At 28.1% G+C, this 20,661-nt stretch overlaps 1 protein-coding gene and 1 long non-coding RNA gene across 3 annotated transcripts; one reads left to right on the forward strand and one right to left on the reverse strand.

The window, feature by feature from the left end:
- Positions 1–1,863: 1,863 nt before the first annotated feature.
- Positions 1,864–15,661, reverse strand: LOC132740812 (receptor-type tyrosine-protein phosphatase T-like). Of its 2 annotated transcripts, none has more exons than XM_060728815.1 (11): positions 15,490–15,661; positions 15,218–15,346; positions 13,378–13,465; positions 12,859–12,923; positions 11,696–11,732; positions 11,367–11,470; positions 5,590–5,715; positions 4,720–4,868; positions 4,325–4,460; positions 3,634–3,759; positions 1,864–3,152 (listed from the first exon to the last, which is right to left on the reverse strand). In XM_060728815.1, the coding sequence occupies exons 1-10, from the start codon at positions 15,508–15,510 to the stop codon at positions 3,634–3,636; spliced, it is 981 nt and encodes a 326-aa protein (XP_060584798.1). In that variant the 5' UTR covers positions 15,511–15,661; the 3' UTR covers positions 1,864–3,152. The 2 variants fall into 2 exon arrangements, with proteins under 2 accessions (XP_060584798.1, XP_060584797.1); XM_060728814.1 differs by having other exon boundaries at positions 1,865–3,158; positions 15,490–15,659.
- A 2,950-nt stretch (positions 15,662–18,611) lies between these two features.
- LOC132740813 (uncharacterized) lies at positions 18,612–20,578 on the forward strand. Its single transcript, XR_009627210.1, has 3 exons — positions 18,612–18,829; positions 19,909–20,013; positions 20,391–20,578. It is a non-coding gene; the product is annotated as an uncharacterized LOC132740813 (long non-coding RNA).
- The last annotated feature ends 83 nt before the right edge of the window (positions 20,579–20,661 follow it).

A 20,661-nucleotide genomic window follows, 5' to 3' on the forward strand; every position in this document is an offset into this window, starting at 1 on the left:
AATAACTTCTTGTCCAATCAAACATTCTGATTTTGTACCACGTGATACATGACACATCTGTTATGGCTGCCTACTTTATCACAACCAAATATTTCAAAAACCTTTAGTGATTTATTGAAAGATAATTACAGTATATTACCTGACTGTAATATACATAATTATATTGATTATTAAGTTTTTATAGCTCTAGCATCATTTTGAATTATAAAGTAAATGTCTTGAATAGATAAATATGTAAATACTACATTTATTAGGATGATTACCATTTCAAACGGCCTCGATTGGTACTAAAATATTTTTGTTTCCCTAAAGCTTCTTATTTTCAAGTTTTTACACTTTGAAAGGGTATTCATTGGCTATATAGCTGAACCCTTTTTTCCATTTGCATTTTGATCATCCATGAAGTTACAATTATATTTATTAGATATTCTTGAATCCACTTTGTTTACCCATGCTATCAGCGCAAATTTTTTCAGATTCAGCGCTGTTTTCTGTTTTCTAAAGCACGAAAAGCATTTACTTGATGTACACTCTAAATAAAAAAATGAAACATTATAGCAACATAGGTATGTGACAGAAACGCATCGTCGGATACCCACGGTTGATAATCATGTAACATAACAAGTGCATACTTCTTAAAAAATTGATGTAAATATCATTTGATAGTAGCATTGATTTAGGTGATATAGACAGACGTGTAATATTTTACATAGTAGAAGAAGTTAATGATATTTTTCACTTGAATTGTTGCTATGTTTCTAGTCGAATATTATTACACTTAGTCAAGTTTGCTTCATATGTTTCACTTAGAACCCCGTATGTCGCTTTAATTTTGTAGAAATGACCTGAATGTTTTGCTAACAACCCAGTATCTCCTGAATGGGGTTTTAAAATTCAGAATATGTATGTGTTTTCTTATTTATTATGAAAAATTGAAATAAATTATTTGAGATTTTAGCTTTAAAATTGTATGCACAGTAATAACATTTGGTATAAATGTATATCATACAGATTCCTAAATTCACAATTTTAAATTTATACGGTTTATCATTAAAAAGTTAATGCAGTTCAAACTTTCAATTGCGATTTTCTAAAAATGACAAGAACTTTATTGGAACCATAAATACCAAGAGGAGATGCGCATATTGTCGCCTTGTTCCGGTCAGACCCTTCAACACAGTTATGACCCTTGATTAGTTATGCAGTATGCACATAGACCAACAATAGTTTCCGTGCTATTTCTCTGCAACTGCTGGCTGAATTTCAATTTCAAGAAAAGTTTGTGGAAACAATCAATACAAAGAGGAGATGCGCAGTTAGACCCTTCAAGACAGAGTTATTGCCCGTGATTAGTTATGCAGTATACATATAGACCAATAATCGTTTCCTCGCTATTTCTGGCTAGAATTTAGCAAGAATTTATGGGAACTATCAATAAGAAAAGGAAAGATGCATCCATGGCATGTCCCGATAATATTTTTTAACATGGAGTTATGGCCCCTGTTATGGCCTTGACTTTTTATTATGAACAAAGAAAAAAAATGCATTTTTTTACTACAACTGACTAGATTACAGCAAATTATGTTCAATCGTGAATTTTTGGAAAAACTGACTGGATTTCAGCATATATATGTCAATCGTGAATTTTTGGAAAAACTGACTGGATTTCAGCATATATATGTCAATCGTGAATTTTTGGAAAAACTGACTGGATTTCAGCATATATATGTCAATCGTGAATTTTCGGAACAACTGACTGGATTTCAGCATATATATGTCAATCGTGAATTTTTGGAAAAACTGACTGGATTTCAGCATATATATGTCAATCGTGAATTTTCGGAACAACTGACTGGATTTCAGCATATCTATGTCAATCGTGATTTTTTTCATAAAATATAGAGAAACAAAGAACCCCTAAAGACACGATGATATTGAAAATGTTACAGACTCGGTTTGATTGACGGTATTGGAAAGTGCAAGTTACCGTCCACGCCCCCTAGCATCGGCTTAAGCAGTATTCAACATTCAACATGAGCTGGTAAAATTTGGAATTTTGAAACATCTGCAGATGTATCTACTGATGTATCTACTGTATATGCCATGATAAAATATATAAATAAAGCTTTATATCTCCGGTTGTTGTGTTAGTATTAACCAGTACTCGGCAACAGATTTGCTTGTTTTAAGTAGTGGGTGGCCACTATCAAAAACATTTTACATTATAGACTCAACGAAATACACAATCAAGGAACAGCAAACTGTGTAAACAGTCACAGGTAGTGTACAAAATCAGCCTTGACAACTTCCATTATGATACTATCTTCAATATATAGAATAAATTTTAGTTTGATAATTTTTATTTATAAAACATTTATTGTGCTCTTTATACTAAAATAACAAAATTGTCTCCGTTATGCTGAGAGCCCGTATAAGTCCATTTAACCTTCATATGTAACCTTCCAAACAAACAAATTTCATATTGAAATTTACAACAAACATGTTTATACTTCATTTAATAAATATAATTTATCTCAGTTTGATAATTTGTTGTTTTTTTCTATAACCATATATTGTTCCCTTTACAGAAAATTATCTCCTTTGCGCCAAGAATATGTCAATATCGCGGCCATTGTGCCAGCATAGAATCCTTCAAAACAACCTATTGAAATATTTGTGATACATTTTAAAACAAACGTACTTTTTTCACTCAGTTAATTTCTTTTATTGATTAAATGTTAATTATTTTCAGGAATACGTTGTGCCTGTTTTGAAAAAAAAGTCTGTTGCGCCGTTGCGCCTAAATAATATCCTTTGTGTTTTTAAGTCATACCCCTGGTTGCCTGTCCAAATTTGGTTCCCGTCATTAGACTATGATGTCCCCATTGCTGTATACTTATCTACTAGCACCCGGCGTCTAATAAAGACAGGGTGAATGTTTACATTTAATACAAGAATATATAATGTAATATAACACGTTTTTCATATATTTTGTCTTTTACATTTATCTACTTAGAAGAAGATAAATCAGTTTGTTAAATTATTATAAATACCCAGAATGGTTTGGAAGGTCAGTGATTTTTTTGTCAGAACCTTATTTTCTAATTCTTCTGATTCTTTATTGGTTCTCCTTTCAAGGAACCATGCAGTCTCTGCACCTAAATAAAAGAGAAGCAAAATGAGACGTAAAAATATTAAAACTAGTCTAACTTATATGACGACGAACTATTCAATGTAGTATTCAAAACATAGAGGCAGAGATACAGTTCGGCAGCCAAAATAATAACTGTTCTTTGGTTTAAATAGATATATTAAATACCTTTTTAGAATTTTAAACATAACATATATACTTTGTGTGAAATGTTTATTTTGCTTTTACAAAGTGGCTGTGTAGCAATTGCCAATACTTTCTAATATCAAATTTGAACACAGTGTATCTTCAAGTGGAGCGCTTCTTTTGATTTATGTAGCACTTCTTTTGATTTAATGGAAAGCCTCTTATGATTAGGTTGTTGTTTATCTCATTGTTAGTGTTTCTAAATACTAATATTATTATATAATAACCAAAGTCTATTCAATTTATACGCCAAACAAGGAGTTTATGTAGATGACAATAACGTATTCTATATCTACCTATACATATTTCTCCAAATGATCTGTACTTCGTGTGTTCATATATTCACGAAACCTGGACGAGGCATCATTGCTGTCATAAGTCAGTGACTGAACAACTGCGTTATGAAGGTACTCATATTGTTCCTATATAAGTTCATTATGAATATCAGTGTTATCACCAACAATATTAACCTGTTCATTTTGCATATATTATCCGGCTATTGATCACATGTATATCCCTGCTTTTTCATCTGTTACTTTTTCATCTCTCTTACAATAAAACAACTTTACAAAAATATCAGTTGTGTATCTTTTACAAATATTTTATTAACTTCAGCGGTAGGGACAAAACTATAAATAACCATTAATAATTGCAAAACTTTGAATTTAACCATAATTTAATTAACTGAAAGAAATGTAAAGAAGAACCTCTGTAAGAGAAAATACTTTAAATGTGGCTGAGAAATGTTGTTCTACAAAGGTCGAATATGTTGTTAAGTCTCACTCTGGGAAAAATTGCCTGTTGTTGTCGTCGTTGTTGTTAATAACAGATTATTGCTCTACAGCGGGTAACTCTGCATAGCAACTTTAGATTGCATTGAAATATAATGTTATGTTAAAACAAATCCAGATACAATGATAGAGAGCAAATTTGAGTAACTTACAATTGTTTTTATCATGTTAACCCTTTGTTCCCTGAGTAACTTACAATTGTTTCTATCATGTTAACCCTTTGTTCCCTTATATTCCTTACACATGAGTATATATCTACTGCTCCCTCAGTCTCGCCCTCATTTATGATGCTATCTAAAGCTATATATGTACCAGTCCTACCTATTCCGGCGCTGAAATAAAGTCAAAACATCATTTTTTAAACTACTTTTAAACACTCCATTTAGTAAATTAATCGAGGAAAACATGCAACGCTTGTAAGTTTTTTATTCCTTTTTGAAAAAAAAAGATAAATACATGTAAAGTATATTATATGACTTTGTATAGGTATGTAATATATGTACATGTAATATATGAATTTCAACCATGGACTCTTATTTCTTTTTCATTTCTAACCTTAACGACAAAAGGGAAAAAGATTTTCGTATTCACCTGCAGTGTACAATTATTGGACCATCTAGCTGAGTTTTTATTTGGTTAATTCTCTGACGAAATTCTATCAAACTCGTGACGTCAATTGGCGTTCCTTCATCCGGCCAAGCAGTATAGTGCATTTGAAATACTTTTCTTGTTACCATGTCCTAACAGATAAGATTTTTAGCACCGCTATTTTTAGTAACATTGACGGATGTTTATCCAGTTAGTTAGAAATGTTCTTTGTAATAGAAAGAGCATCAAAACACGAGGCTATCTAATTTGCACGAGGGGAGCATAAAGAAAGAGCATCGAAACACGAGGCTATCTGATTTGTAAAAGGGACAGTGCCCCCGAGTATCAATCAGATTGCCGGGTGATTTGATGTTCTTTCTCTTTTGTATCATAGGCAAAAATAAAAACATATTCCCAGTTGTCACAATATGAAACCCCAGAAAACAACGAATGAACGAGCATCTGAATATGATATTTCTATCGCTATTCCCTTTTCTGTCGTAACAGTAAGTAAACCCCAGCCAAAATGAACCAATCAATGGGCATGCTCTGGAGTGCGGGTAACTTATACATGTACTACAATTTACACACTGTGCATGTATATGTATACGATTTGACTCTAACACATTTTCAACAGAAAAGTCCCCAAACTATGATTCAACTGTTTATTACCATCTTTATTATGTCTTGTCAGTTTGAATAAAAAAAAGATTTAATAAAGCTATTATGCTGAATACAATATAAGAGAAGTAATTGTTTATAAAAACAAACTATCATCTTCTAAAATGTAAAATATATATTCTTTTTTGTTTTGAAAAAAGAGATTTAAATCTTTGTCAATAATCCTCTTACATCTTCTATGGAATAACTTACTTTTCGAATACTAAATGACCTGAATATATAGTTGGTGTATATCTCTTCAGTATGACACGTGACTTGTATGTTAGCAAACGTAAGACTGAAATCTTCCTTCGGCCAATACTGATCACATTTTGGTACCTGATACAATTACAAGGCAGACAAATTACTGATTTTTAAACCAAATTACACTAGACATAATGCGAACATGATAAATCTTTAACGACCTTAGTAAAGCTGTAGTTTTCTTTTTAAATCCTTAAGCCTGATTGAACCGGAAGTGACAGGCCTTTGACTCTAGCATAGTGCCAAGCAAACATATTCTTCCATGCAATCTGACCCGGCTTTACATTGTTAGCAGCCCAAATTGTCATAGTATTTCATAGTGAAATACTTTAAATTTTGGATCGACTTCTCCAAATTCGACAAATCCATTACAAAAATTAAGTTTAATGTTGAATTGGAATAGGAATAAATAAAATATCTCACTATTTTGTCTATATTTACTACAGTTTTATTATAATAACTATGGATTTATAATAATAACTATTGTTTTATTATAATTACTATGGTTTTATTTTAATTACTATGGATTTATTATATTTTACTATGGTTTTATTATAATTACTATGGTTTTTATTTTAATTACTCTGGTTTTTATTATAATAACTAAGCTTTTTATTATAATAACTATGGTTTTTATTTTAATTACTCTGGTTTTTATTATAATTACTTTGGTTTTATTATAATAACTATGGTTTTTATTTTAATTCCTATGGTTTTTATTATAATTACTATGGTTTTTATTTTAATTACTATGGTTTTATTATAATTACTATGGTTTTATTATAATTACTATGGTTTTATTATAATTACTCTGGTTTTTATTTTAATTACTATGGTTTTTATTATAATTACTATGGTTTTTATTTTAATTACTATGGTTTTTATTATAATTACTATGGTTTTTTATTTTAATTACTATGGTTTTTATTATAATTACTATGCTTTTTATTATAATAACTAAGCTTTTTATTATAATAACTATGGTTTTTATTTTAATTACTATGGTTTTATTATAATTACTATGGTTTTTATTATAATAACTATGGTTTTTATTTTAATTACTATGGTTTTTATTTTAATTACTATGGTTTTTATTTTAATTACTATGGTTTTATTATAATTACTATGGTTTTTATTATAATAACTAAGCTTTTTATTATAATAACTATGGTTTTTATTTTAATTACTATGGTTTTAATATAATTACTATGGTTTTTATTATAATAAGATATGTTTGTAAAACATGTATGCCCCCTGTCGGCAGCCAATTAGTCATGTGATCAGGTTATTATGCATGACTTCTGACCCAGTGAACAAACAATTAACAAGGGTTATATAGTATCTACTGGTCATGACTAGTCACAAGGTAATAATTATATGGTTTTTATTATAATTACTATGGTTTTATTATAATTACTATGGTTTTATTATAATTACTATGGTTTTTATTATAATTACTATGGTTTTTATTATAATAACTATGGTTTTATTATAATTACTATGGTTTTTAATTTTAATGACTATTGTTTTATAATAATAACTATGGTTTTTATTTTAATTACTTTGGTTTTATTATAATTACTATGGTTTTTATTATAATTACTATGTTTATTATTATAATTACTATGGTTTTTATTATAATTACTATGGTTTTATTATAATTATTCTGGTTTTTTTTTATTACTATGGTTTTTATTATAATTACTATGGTTTATTAATTATTCTGTTTTTATTATTATAATACTATTTATACTTTTTATTATAATTACTATGGTTCTATTATTATTACAGTGGTTTTCATTATAATTACTATGGTTTTTATTTAAAAAAAACTATGGTTTTATTATAATTACTATGGTTTTTATTATAACTACTATGGTTTTTATTATAATTACTATGGATTTATTATATTTTACTATGGTTTTATTTTAATTACTATGGTTTTTATTTTAATTACTATGGTTTTATTATAATTACTCTGGTTTTATAATAATTACTATGGTTTTATTATGATTACTATGGTTTTATTTTAATTACTATGGTTTTATTATAATTGCTCTGGTTTTTATAATAATGACTATGGTTTTTATTACAATTACTATGGTTTTATTATAATTATTCTATTATGGTTTTTATTTTTTAAAAAACTCTTGTTTTATTATAATTACTATGGTTTTTATTATAATTACTATGTTTTTTATTATAATTACTATGGTTTTTATTTTTAAAAAACTATTGTTTTATTATAATTACTATGGTTTTTATTATAATTACTATGGTTTTTATTATAATTACTATGGTTTTAATTGTAATTACTATGGTTTTTATTTTTTAAAAACTATTGTTTTTATTATAATAACTATGGGTTTATTATAATTACTCTGGTTTTTATTACAATTACTATGGTTTTTTATAATAATAACTATGGTTTTATTATAATTACTATGGTTTTTATTATAATTATTATGGTTTTTATTATAATTACGATGGTTTTATTATAATAACTATGGTTTTATTATAATTACTCTGGTTTTTATTAAAATTTCTATGGTTTTTATTTTAATTACTCTGGTTTTATTATAATTACTCTGGTTTTGATGATAATTCCTATGGTTTATTATAAATTACTATGGTTTTTATTTTTAAAAAACTATTGTTTTTATTATAATAACTATGGGTTTATTATAATTACTCTGGTTTTTATTACAATTACTATGGTTTTTTATTATAATAACTATGGTTTTAATATAATTACTATGGTTTTTATTATAATTACTATGGTTTTTATTATAATTACTATGGTTTTATTATAATAACTATGGTTTTATTATAATTACTCTGGTTTTTATTTTAATGACTATGGTTTTATTTTAATTACTCTGGTTTTATTATAATTACTCTGGTTTTGATTATAATTCCTATGGTTTATTATAATTACTATGGTTTTTATTTTTAAAAAACTATTGTTTTTATTATAATAACTATGGGTTTATTATAATTACTCTGGTTTTTATTACAATTACTATGGTTTTTATTATAATAACTATGGTTTTATTATAATTACTATGTTTTTTTATTATAATTACTATGGTTTTATTATAATTACAGTGGTTTTCATTATAATTACTATGGTTTTTATTTAAAAAAAAACTATGGTATGGTTTTATTATAATAACTATGGTTTTTATTATAATTACTATGGTTTTTATTATAATTACTATGGTTTTTATTATAATTACTATGTTTTTATTATAATTACTATGGTTTTTATTATAATTACTATGGTTTTATTATAATTACTATGGTTTTATTATAATTACAGTGGTTTTCAATAAAATTACTATGGTTTTTATTAAAAAAAACTATGGTTTTATTATAATAACTATGGTTTTTATTATAATTACTATGGTTTTTATCATAATTTCTATTGATTTATTATATTTTACTATGGTTTTATTATAATTACTATGGTTTTTATTTTAATTACTATGGTTTTATTATAATTACTCTGGTTTTATAATAATTACTATGGTTTTATTATAATGACTATGGTTTTATTTTAATTACTCTGGTTTTTATTATAATAACTAAGCTTTTTATGATAATTACTATTGTTTTATTATAACAACTTTGGTTTTCTAATAACTACTATGGTTTTTATTTTAATTACTATGGTTTTATTATAATTGCTCTGGATTTTATAATAATGACTATGGTTTTTATTATAATTACTATGGTTTTATTATAATTATTCTATTATGGTTTTTATTTTTAAAAAAACTATTGTTTTATTATAATTACTATGGTTTTTATTATAATTACTATGGTTTTATTATAATTACTATGGTTTTTATTAAAAAAACTATCGTTTTATTATAATTACTATGGTTTTCATTATAATTACTATGGTTTTTATTTTTAAAAAACTATGGTTTTATTATAATTACTATGTTTTTTTATTATAATTACTATGGTTTTATTATAATTACAGTGGTTTTCATTATAATTACTATGGTTTTTATTTAAAAAACTATGGTATGGTTTTATTATAATAACTATGGTTTTTATTAAAATTACTATGGTTTTTATTATAATTACTATGTTTTTATTATAATTACTTTGGTTTTTATTATAATTACTATGGTTTTATTTTAATAACTATGGTTTTATTATAATTACAGTGGTTTTCATTATAATTACTATGGTTTTTATTTTAAAAAACTATGGTATGGTTTTATTATAATAACTATGGTTTTTTATTAAAATTACTATGGTTTTTATTATAATTACTATGTTTTTATTATAATTACTATGGTTTTTATTATAATTACTATGGTTTTATTATAATAACTATGGTTTTATTATAATTACAGTGGTTTTCATTATAATTACTATGGTTTTTATTTTAAAAAAACTATGGTTTTATTATAATAACTATGGTTTTTATTATAATTACTATGGTTTTATTATAATTACTATGTTTTTATTATAATAACTATGGTTTTATTATAATTACTCTGGTTTTCATTATAATTACTATGGTTTTTATTATAATTACTATGGTTTTATTATAATTACTATGGTTTTTATTATAATTACTATGGTTTTATTATAATTACTATGGTTTTTATTATAATTACTATGGTTTTTATTATAATTACTATGGTTTTATTATAATAACTATGGTTTTATTATAATTACTATGGTTTTTATTATAATTACTATGGTTTTTATTAAAAAAACTATGGTTTTATATATAATTACTATGGTTTTTATTATAATTACTATGGTTTTATTATAATTATTCTATTATGGTTTATGGTTTTATTTTTTTTTTAAACTATTGTTTTATTATAATTACTATGGTTTTTATTATAATTACTATGGTTTTTATTATAATTACTATGGTTTTATTATAATTACTATAGGTTTTTATTATAATTTCTATGGTTTTATTATAATTACAGTGGTTTTCATTATAATTACTATGGTTTTTATTATAATTACTATGGTTTTATTATAATTACTATGGTTTTATTATAATTACAGTGGTTTTCATTATAATTGCTATGGTTTTTATTAAAAAACTATCGTTTTTTTATAATTACTATGGTTTTTATTATAATTACTATGGGTTTTTTATAATTACTATGGTTTTCATTAAATAAGTTTGGTTTTATTATAATTACTATGGTTTTTTTATAATTACTATGGTTTTTATTATAATTACTATGGGTTTTTTATAATTACTATGGTTTTTATTAAATAAGTTTGGTTTTATTATAATTACTATGGTTTTTTTTATAATTACTATGGTTTTTATTATAATTACTATGATTTTTAGTATAATTACTATGGTTTTTATCATAATTACTATGTTTTTTATTATAATTACTATGGTTTATATTTTTAAAAAACTATGGTTTTATTATAATTTCTATGTTTTTTATTATAATTACTATGTTTTTTTATTATAATTACTATGTTTTTTTTATTAAATAACTATGGTTTTTATTATAATTTCTATGGTTTTTATTATAATTACTATGGTTTTATTATATTTTACTATGGTTTTATTATAATTACTATGGTTTTATTATATTTTACTATGGTTTTAACATTGTACTGTCGTAATTTGTTGAAATACAAATGTATAACAATTGATACTGGAATTTGATACAGAACTTTACAAGTTAAAAATGTAATGTGTTAATATTTATACTCACCCCAGCGTCTGAAATGTTTGTCAACATAACAATTTTTCCGACATTTTCCTGCCAAACCATTATCCAAAACGCTGACATATCGCCCATGTATTTATAGGTCGGACCTAAATTTGATCAGTTCCTTTAAAATCTATTTCTTTAGATCGTGTACATGGATAATAACGTACATTTTACTGTCGTCTGCTAACACAAATGAATCGACGATAAATCCTTATTTATAAGCTATTACATGTGTTGGTACTAAAATTTAGAATAGTTGGATGATCTATAAAGAATAAAATAAATTAGTTGTTTAATTCTGGAAAAAAGCGTAGAAAAAGTTAGATTACCGGACGAGGCAATGTAGGCTTTGATCTTATTATATCCCTGTAAAGAAAGAGAAACTCACTTAAATTTGTTTGTTTCATTTACTTCAGAACAACAAATTCTATTACGTGATATAACAGTGAATATCAGTAGAGACACTTAAATAAGCATTGTCTACATTTTATATTTATACTACAATTATTCATTACTCTGTATAAAATTGTGTCGCTCTACAGATTAGCGGCGACATGAACGGATAACTTCTCCGTCGTCTGTCAGTCCTTCTGTCCGTCCGTCAAAAAACCGGACTATTGGCGCTTTTTCATCCAAACTTTACATGAATGATCAGTACCGAGTATAGTCTAGGCATTTTCCGGTTCAATGATTTTGTCAGAGTTATGGCTCTTTAATGGTTTTTACTTGGACTACTCCTCTTACACTACTGACGCTATTTCAATGAAACTTCACAAGATTGATCATTGGCTCAAATACTTACGCCTCATACATGCGTTTTCCGGTTAAGTGATTGTTGACTGTGTAATGGCCCTTAAAAAAGTGGGATATTTTGCGTTGCCAGCTTCACAGAAGCTTGTCCGAACTTCTTCGAAACTTCTGGCGCAATTTCATCCAAATTTTACAGGCAATTATCAGAACTAAGTCTCTGTGTGCATATTATGGGTACTAGTATTTTAAGGTTCAATTATTTTTGTAGAGTTATGGCCTTTTAATATTTTTTTTATTTTTTATGTTTGTCCAGACTATTTCTTTTATATTACTAATGCAGTTTCAATGCAAATACTTGCGCATATTACACAGGTTTCCCGCTTGAATGATTTTATGTCCCGTGAATAAAAAGGGTTGCGTGTGTGTGTGCGTGCGTGCGTGCGTGCGTGTGTGTGTGTTGCCAGCTAAACAGACGTTTGTACGAACTTCTTCTCAGAAACTACTGGTGCAATTTCATCCAAATTATTTTTGGCTGAGTTATAGCCCTTGAATAAAAATGTGTTTTGCCATGTTAATGATTTTTGTGTCTCCTGCTAATACAGTAGCTTCAATTGGCTATAATGAGGCGACACATGTAATCACTGATTGCTCTTGTTAATAAATTAAAGTTTATAAGCCGGTTCATAAGAAATAATAAATAATAAGATGCTGTAATGTTACAATATCTAATTATATTACTTACATTAATGTAGCTTGCGTTTATGTAATCTGAGTCACCATCATCCAGAACAACTCGATTGTAGTCATCTAAAATCAAATTATAACAGTTGTATAATAAAAAAAATCATGTCTATATTTTTGACAATTTTTCCCAATCAGGTATATATTGATATATGTTTTATGTATGTTAAAAACACTTCAGCAAACATTGTAAATAATTGTCATTTTTGCGGGGCGGTTATCATTATTTTCATTATTATCATCTTATTATTACTACTATTTTGTGGTACGGTCCTGATTTAACATTACAATGTGAAAATGACGGACACTGATATACAATGTATATTAATTAGTGCAATCAGTTAAACTATTCTCTTATAATATTAATCAATACAATCGATTTTTGCGTAGAGTTTGCATGATTAATAACGATGATAGCATTACCTCTTTATCACCTTGTACGTTGTCATAACAAATGCGAGAGAACATTTCTGTTGATAAAATAGCACTTTTAATTTAGAAATAGATTTTAATTACTTACACGGATATATTCCTTTGTATCTATTTTTAGAAATGTTTTCGCTTTTTTGTGAATCATCATACGACTTTATTAAGGTGTTTGGTAGTGACTGAAAACATACAATAGGTAGTGACTGAAAACATACAATAGGTAGTGACTTAAAACAGACAGTAGGTTTGGTAGTGACTGAAAACAGACAAAAGGTAGTGACTGAAAATAGACAATAGGTAGTGACTGAAAACATACAATAGGTAGTGACTGAAAACATACAATAGGTAGTGACTGAAAACATACAATAGGTTGTGACTGGAAAACAGACAGTAGGTTTGGTTGTGACTGAAAACAGAAAAAATGTAGTGACTGAAAACAGACAATAGGTAGTGACTGAAAACAGACAATAGGTAGTGACTGAAAACAGACGATAGGTAGTGACTGAAAACATACAATAGGTAGTGACTGAAAACAGACAGTAGGTTTGGTAGTGACTGAAAACAGACAAAAGGTAGTGACTGAAAACAGACAGTACGTTTGGTAGTGACTGAAAACAGACAGTAGGTTTGATAGTGACTGTAAACAGACAGTAGGCTTGGTAGTGACTGAAAAGAGACAGTACGTTTGGTAGTGACTAAAAACAGACAATAGATTTGGTAGTGACTGAAAATAGACAATAGGTTTGATAGTGACTGAAACAGACAATAGATTTGATAGTGACTGAAAACAGACAAAAGGTTCGGTAGTGACTGAAAACAGACAGTACGTTTGGTAGTGACTGAAAACAGACAGTAGGTTTGGTAGTGACTGTAAACAGACAAAAGGTTTGGTAGTGACTGAAAATAGACAATAGGTAGTGACTGAAAACATACAATAGGTAGTGACTGAAAACATACAATAGGTAGTGACTGAAAACATACAATAGGTTGTGACTGAAAACAGACAGTAGGTTTGGTAGTGACTGAAAACAGACAGTAGGTTTGGTAATGCCTGTAAACAGACAATAGGTTTGGTAGTGACTGTTAACAGACAATAGATTTGGTAGTGACTGAAAACAGACAATCGATTTGGTAGTGACTGAAAACAGACAGTAGGTTTGGTAGTGACTGTAAACAGACAATAGGTTTGGTAGTGACTGAAAACAGACAGTAGGCTTGGTAGTGACTGAAAACAGACAGCACGTTTGGTAGTGACTGAAAACAGACAATAGGTTTGGTAGTGACTAAAAACAGACAGTACGTTTGGTAGTGACTGACAACAGACAGTAGGTTTGGTAGTGACTGTAAACAGACAGTAGATTTGGTAGTGACTGAAAACAGACAGTACGTTTGGTAGTGACTGAAAACAGACAATAGGTTTTGGTAGTGACTGAAAATAGACAATAGGTTTGGTAGTGACTGAAAACAAACAATAGGTTTGATAGTGACTGAAAACAGACAATAGGTTTGATAGTGACTGAAAACAGACAATAGTTTTGATAGTGACTGAAAACAGACAATAGGTTTGATAGTGACTGAAAACAGACAGTCGGTTTGGTAGTGACTGAAAACAGACAATAGGTTTGATAGTGACTGAAAACAGACAATCGTTTTGATAGTGACTGAAAACAGACAATAGGTTTGATAGTGACTGAAAACAGACTATAGGTTTGATAGTGACTGAAAACAGACAATAGGTTTAGTAGTGACTGAAAACAGACAAGTATTTATTAAGTACTTATTCAATTTAATTTTCAATATTCATTGAAGTGAATTAAGTTGAGTTGTAAAATTCCTAATGATGTCATTCAATGAGCAAGACATGCACTAATTACCTCTAGAAATGTTTTTTGTGTCTGGGAACATAAATGCATTATAAGAAAGGTATTTACCTTAAACTCGTCAGCGAAATCTTTCATTGTCTTCTTAGAAACATAGTCAGCAAGTTGTTCAAGTATAATCTTTCCCTCTTTATTATCCTGTACCTTGTCACGTGAGTCTTCATTATCAACCGTTGCTGTCTTTAATAGCAGGTCCAAAAATACATTAAATTGATTTTAAGAACATAACTCAAAAACATTCAATAACTCTCAATGTAAAATGTCAGACAAATAACGAAATTGATATTCATTTTATAAAGCATAAAAAATAAAAGTATTAGTACCTGTCGCAGAAATACGTCCATATCAAGGGGAAAGTAATTTCAAAATACCTTGTGAATTGAAATAACAACATATAGAAGTAGATAAAATCATCACTTTTTTATGCTTAATAAATATAATAAATTACTCATATTTGTAATAAAAGTAACAAGAAATGGTCCAATAAATCTTTGATTTACTACACAGATAGTAAATATGGTTATATGGTTATATAATATTTAACAATTCTTCATGCTAGAATAATCAAAGCGTAAATGTTCATATTAGTAAAATACTTCACGGTTAAATGAGTCCTTAATAACCCAGTTTTCGTTTGATTTTCCTACCTGCTAATATCGGTTTATTGGTGACAAAACAAACTGGTGTGTTATTTTTTTAATTGTACTCAACATGTTGTATGAATGATGTCATAGTATGGCAAAACAGAACATTTACTTTTAACCAGGAGGAATGTTAAAATTAAATAAATCATTTTTATGACAGCAGTTGAAACGATAAAGCATAAAGAAAAATATCTTCCCTTGGAAGCATTAATCACAACAAAATTACAAGAGAACTGCAGACTCGGTTTGATTGAGTCTGTACATGAGGGATAATGAATAAGTGCAACATCTCTAACGCCCCCTAGCACCGGCTTGAGCGGTACTCAATAAATAGTGCTGGCATCAGTGATCCCGAAGGACCAGAAAAATATAACAAAACTGAAGTGAAGTATGGGGCAACATTTTACAGTTGCCACATCGCACTTGACACCTGCCTTTGTGAAATTCATCGTTGTAACCATAAGGCGCTCTTATCACAATATTTATCAACATACATTTTTTTTATTTATTTATTTATTTATTTATTTATTTATTTATTTATTTATTTATCTATTTATTTATTGATTTTTTGGTGAATAGTGTTCAAGGGGTAGGAATGCTATACATAGTGATAGCTCTACCGTTCATATCTTTTAATAATCTTTTTTAAGTCCAAACGTATGAATAGCTATGTATTGTTTCTATATAATCCTTTTTTACTACTTGTTCTACTGTCCGGCGTTTTTTCCTGAAAATGTTATGGATTTATCATTTAGGCTGATTCGATTAAAGGATGATAATTAATATAAATGTCCCATGGAACCGTCTTAAAATGTCTTACTTTTTGGGTAACATCAGCGAAAGAGAAAGTGGGCAAATCGGTATGCCATTTTTATGACAGTATAATAGACGCTGTATCATTCAGATTCAATATAATTCTTCTCAGACTAACAGTTGTACGTATTATAACATGTTTTTAAATAAAGCATTTAGCCTCAAGAAAGTGACTGACTTAATTTAATGTAGGATAATTTGTCAATTCCAATATGACTAGCATTCATTTGATGGCAACATTAATCATATATAAGTTAAAAGCATAATCATCAACAGCTTTACCTTCAATGTTTGGATGAGAGGATGGCTGAATATCAAAATAAGGTCCCGTTGTAAATTATTATTATTATAACATAGATAATATCTGCTTATGATGCTGAACAGATCTGTTTGAGCCCGGGACGAGGCAAGATGAAGTACATTATAGATAGGTTGATATTATCAGCGGTTAGCTAGAATCTGAACTACGTTTTGTATATCTGACCTGTAATGTGGCATAGATGTGACAGTTGCAGTATTATTTTATATTGTGACCTCAGAATATCATCTCGTGGCCACGACTTATTATATATTGTGGTCACGACTTTTTATATTGTGGTCTCAAGATATTGTCTCGTGGCCACGACTTATCATCGACAAAAAATTATTATCTTGAGGCCACGACTTATTTTAGACAATGAAAATGGTCTTTTCATCTTCAAAAAAAGTTAAAATCACACTGTCTATAGCTCCGCAGAAGCGGCGGGTCAAACGCTGCATGAACATAGGGAATTTTTTATAATTATTATTGTACGCTGCCTTTGCTATTTATAGCTTGATTTTAATTATTGCGATGTATGAAATTCATGTATCATGTATTTATTTACTCACCTTGTGCATTTTGAAGTAAATCTGTATGATATGGTCATATCTAATTGTTTCAGTGAGATATAAAATTTTCGATACACACATTTCAAAATACAGTGAACAACTTCTGTATAAACCATTTTTGCAATTCGATTTTTCCATAGTAACGCAATAACGGAAGACTTCAAGTTTTCAAACTAAAGGCTTTCATAGACGTGATCCTAGAAAACGGTAATTTTGGGATGACTTAAAGCGTGAAGTGATATTTATAACAGATATACGAAAATATACAGGACTAATAATTCAATAGTCGAAAAGCGCATACAAAACTCTTACAATATTTTAGGTTCCAGGTTTAAGGTATCATTATACTTCTTTTTCATCAGTCAAATTGAAACAGCAGGGTGTTAAAGATAAATATTTATTACCATATCACACAATTTGTATTGTATACAGTTCTCTTTTGCAAGGCGGCATGTGTCAAGCAGATTGACAGTATCAAGACATAATTATAGTTAATCACGTAAAATTAAGAAAATCGTAATTAACCTCAATTTCATATATTGTAAAATGTCTTTAGTTTTTATATGAACTATTTCAAAAACAATTAGGTTGACCTCTTTATTTGCTAACAGATATATTTCCGTAATTTTACAACAATTATCTCAGGTCAGGTCCGTGATCGTAAGGGGGAATTCTTAAAAATAATTATTTCGCAATCTTGGTCATAAAGCTATAAAGGCATCTTTTGTGGGGTTTTTAAAGCTATTTCATACAATTATCTACTTTTTACTTTAAACTTACCCGGAGCTGTCTATGAACTTCCACTACATTTCTATGTATGGCAATGCTCTTTTTGGCCTACGCATATTGTGCATGCGCGAGAAAATACCACTTCCGGTCGATTTTTCATAGCAACGGGACGCGTCGTAAAAACGTCTCTACTAACGATCAATTTCTAGTATTATGCAAATAATGTAATAAAACTTAAGTCAAACTCGTCCGACATTTCAGTGAGGTTATATACTACATTTTCAGTTTCAGCTTGATTAAACTATAATATTTGAAAGAATTTTGACGATGTATTGCTGCAATGAAAATTAACTTGGTTAGAGTCGGTTTCGTAAATCTAACATTTACTGAACCGTAAAAGCTACTTCCTTATTAAACGAAAGTTTATTCAAAATCGTAGTTTAACATTAGTTTTCATATATTGTGACAAATAAAGTCTTAAGTTATTTTCTCAAATTGAAAAACTTTATGTGATATCTTAATATGAGGATAAGTTGTTATAATATATTTATATAAAACTATATTATATATATTCTTACACGTGATAAACGTGCTACTTCTTTAACAGGTAATGAACATTTGTTTAAATATTATCTATCTGTTTCCATTTTATTTTTAAAGATTATTGAATAGCTCTGCTTTGTTCGTATCGAAACTTCCGATTATTTCCTGTTTATTATTTTACTTGTTCTTGATAATTAAGTTACAATATAACTGTGGTGTCTGTTTTGAAAAAGTGCTTTTGCAATAATGACTTTTTATGAGTATCTCTATAAAAGATGAACACGGATACAGATAATTCAACGAAAATTGGTTAAATACTTTATTCTTCATATACAAGCGAACTGACAATTCTATCTGTAGCTATATCAAATTAGAAAGTTTTGAGTTCGAATAAAAAAAACTATTGTATTCCTTCTTAAAACTTAGTTAAAGCATAGTTACATTATTTAACCACCCATTGAACAGAACTATTAGCAAATTATCCCCTTGAATATTGACCGATACAAAATTTCGGTGATTCCAAAGCTCTTGTCCCCTCACCGCTGTTGTTTTGAATCCAGCCAGGGACTCCGGATAATATTATGAAATTATCAAGCTAGTTTATGGAACGTCGGTTGTTTTACATTTGTCTGAAATAATGTTGAGACAAATGAGGTCTTCCTTCATCAGTAAAATTTGAAAGTTGCCGTTTGACGTCCACAGTGTCGTTGTGACGAAACATAACACAACTAATCAATGGATAATTCTAACACGACCCGCATTTTTCACGAAACGAAAGTGTGTGTTGTGTGTTATTATGCAATAAAGTCACAGTTGACGTTCTATATTTAGATATGTGACGTAATCATTTTACATGTGACGTAACCACTAAAAAAATCCGACGCAACGGAAACAAATCAGGCACAATTTTGCTTAATATCAGATACGGCAGCATTTATTTGTTGATTTCGTGTTAGAATCGAAATAAGATATCCAAATCGGTGATTTATTACTTGATAACATCACTGTTTGTCGTTCGGATGCGCATCATTATATCACTCGGGCTACGCCCTCGTGATATACTTCGCATCCGAACTCCAAACAGTGATGTTATTGAGCGATAGAATCACTGTTTGGGATATATTATTTCTTAAACATTTTTAGGTCCTTGCTAACATTATAATTGTGGACAAATGAATATCAGGGATACAGATATGAAAAACACTCTACTGGGACAACTGGGTCTAATTTTACTTTTGTGTAACATAGGTTTGTTTCAAAAGCATCATTTATTATCAATAGATGGCTTCTTTCATATTGAATACATAACAACATACTCGTCATTGTGTTTGAATTACGTTTTATATTGTTTTATAACTTTTTAAATTGTTAGTAAAATCTGATTATGTATTTTTATCATGTAAACACTAAAATGCATGTTCAATGATACACATTTGATTTAATATGTTCTAAAGCTTTACATTTACACTTTTATTTTTGTTATCAATATAAATACACTTAGACAGTTCCTCCAACTGTTAATATACCGCGCAGTTTTTTCAACTGTCAGTCGATATATAAAATAATTAATCATTATAATATAATAATAATAATTATGTTAATCAGTTTCTTTATATATGTTGAAGTTCTAGCATTGAATGAATGTGGCTGGTAAATGGAACATCAAGATGTGAATACAACAACAATGGAGACGCTGTTTGCTTGGATGGTTGTAATTGTCAGTTGTGTACATGCTTGTAGTAACAATTGTGTGATATGTTCTGGTGTAAGCAGTTGTAACACATGCAAAAATGGCTTCTATATTGGTTATAATCCGGATAATAATGTATATACAGAAGATTGTAGTTTATCGTGCCCGGACAACTGCATTTCATGCACTTCATATTATAACTGTAG

This window comes from Ruditapes philippinarum, unplaced genomic scaffold (assembly GCF_026571515.1).
Source record: "Ruditapes philippinarum isolate M1 unplaced genomic scaffold, ASM2657151v2 ctg2944_1_1_1_1, whole genome shotgun sequence".
Lineage (NCBI taxonomy): Eukaryota > Metazoa > Mollusca > Bivalvia > Venerida > Veneridae > Ruditapes > Ruditapes philippinarum.

Excerpts from the sequence above, each read along its gene's own strand:
- LOC132740812 (XM_060728815.1), bottom strand. The coding sequence starts at position 15,510 with ATGGACGTATTTCTGCGACAG. Across the intron at positions 5,716-11,366 it reads CAAACATTTCAGACGCTGGG|GTACCAAAATGTGATCAGTA; the intron begins GTGAGTATAAAT and ends TAATTGTATCAG. Across the intron at positions 4,869-5,589 it reads GGTCATTTAGTATTCGAAAA|GACATGGTAACAAGAAAAGT; the intron begins GTAAGTTATTCC and ends CTTATCTGTTAG.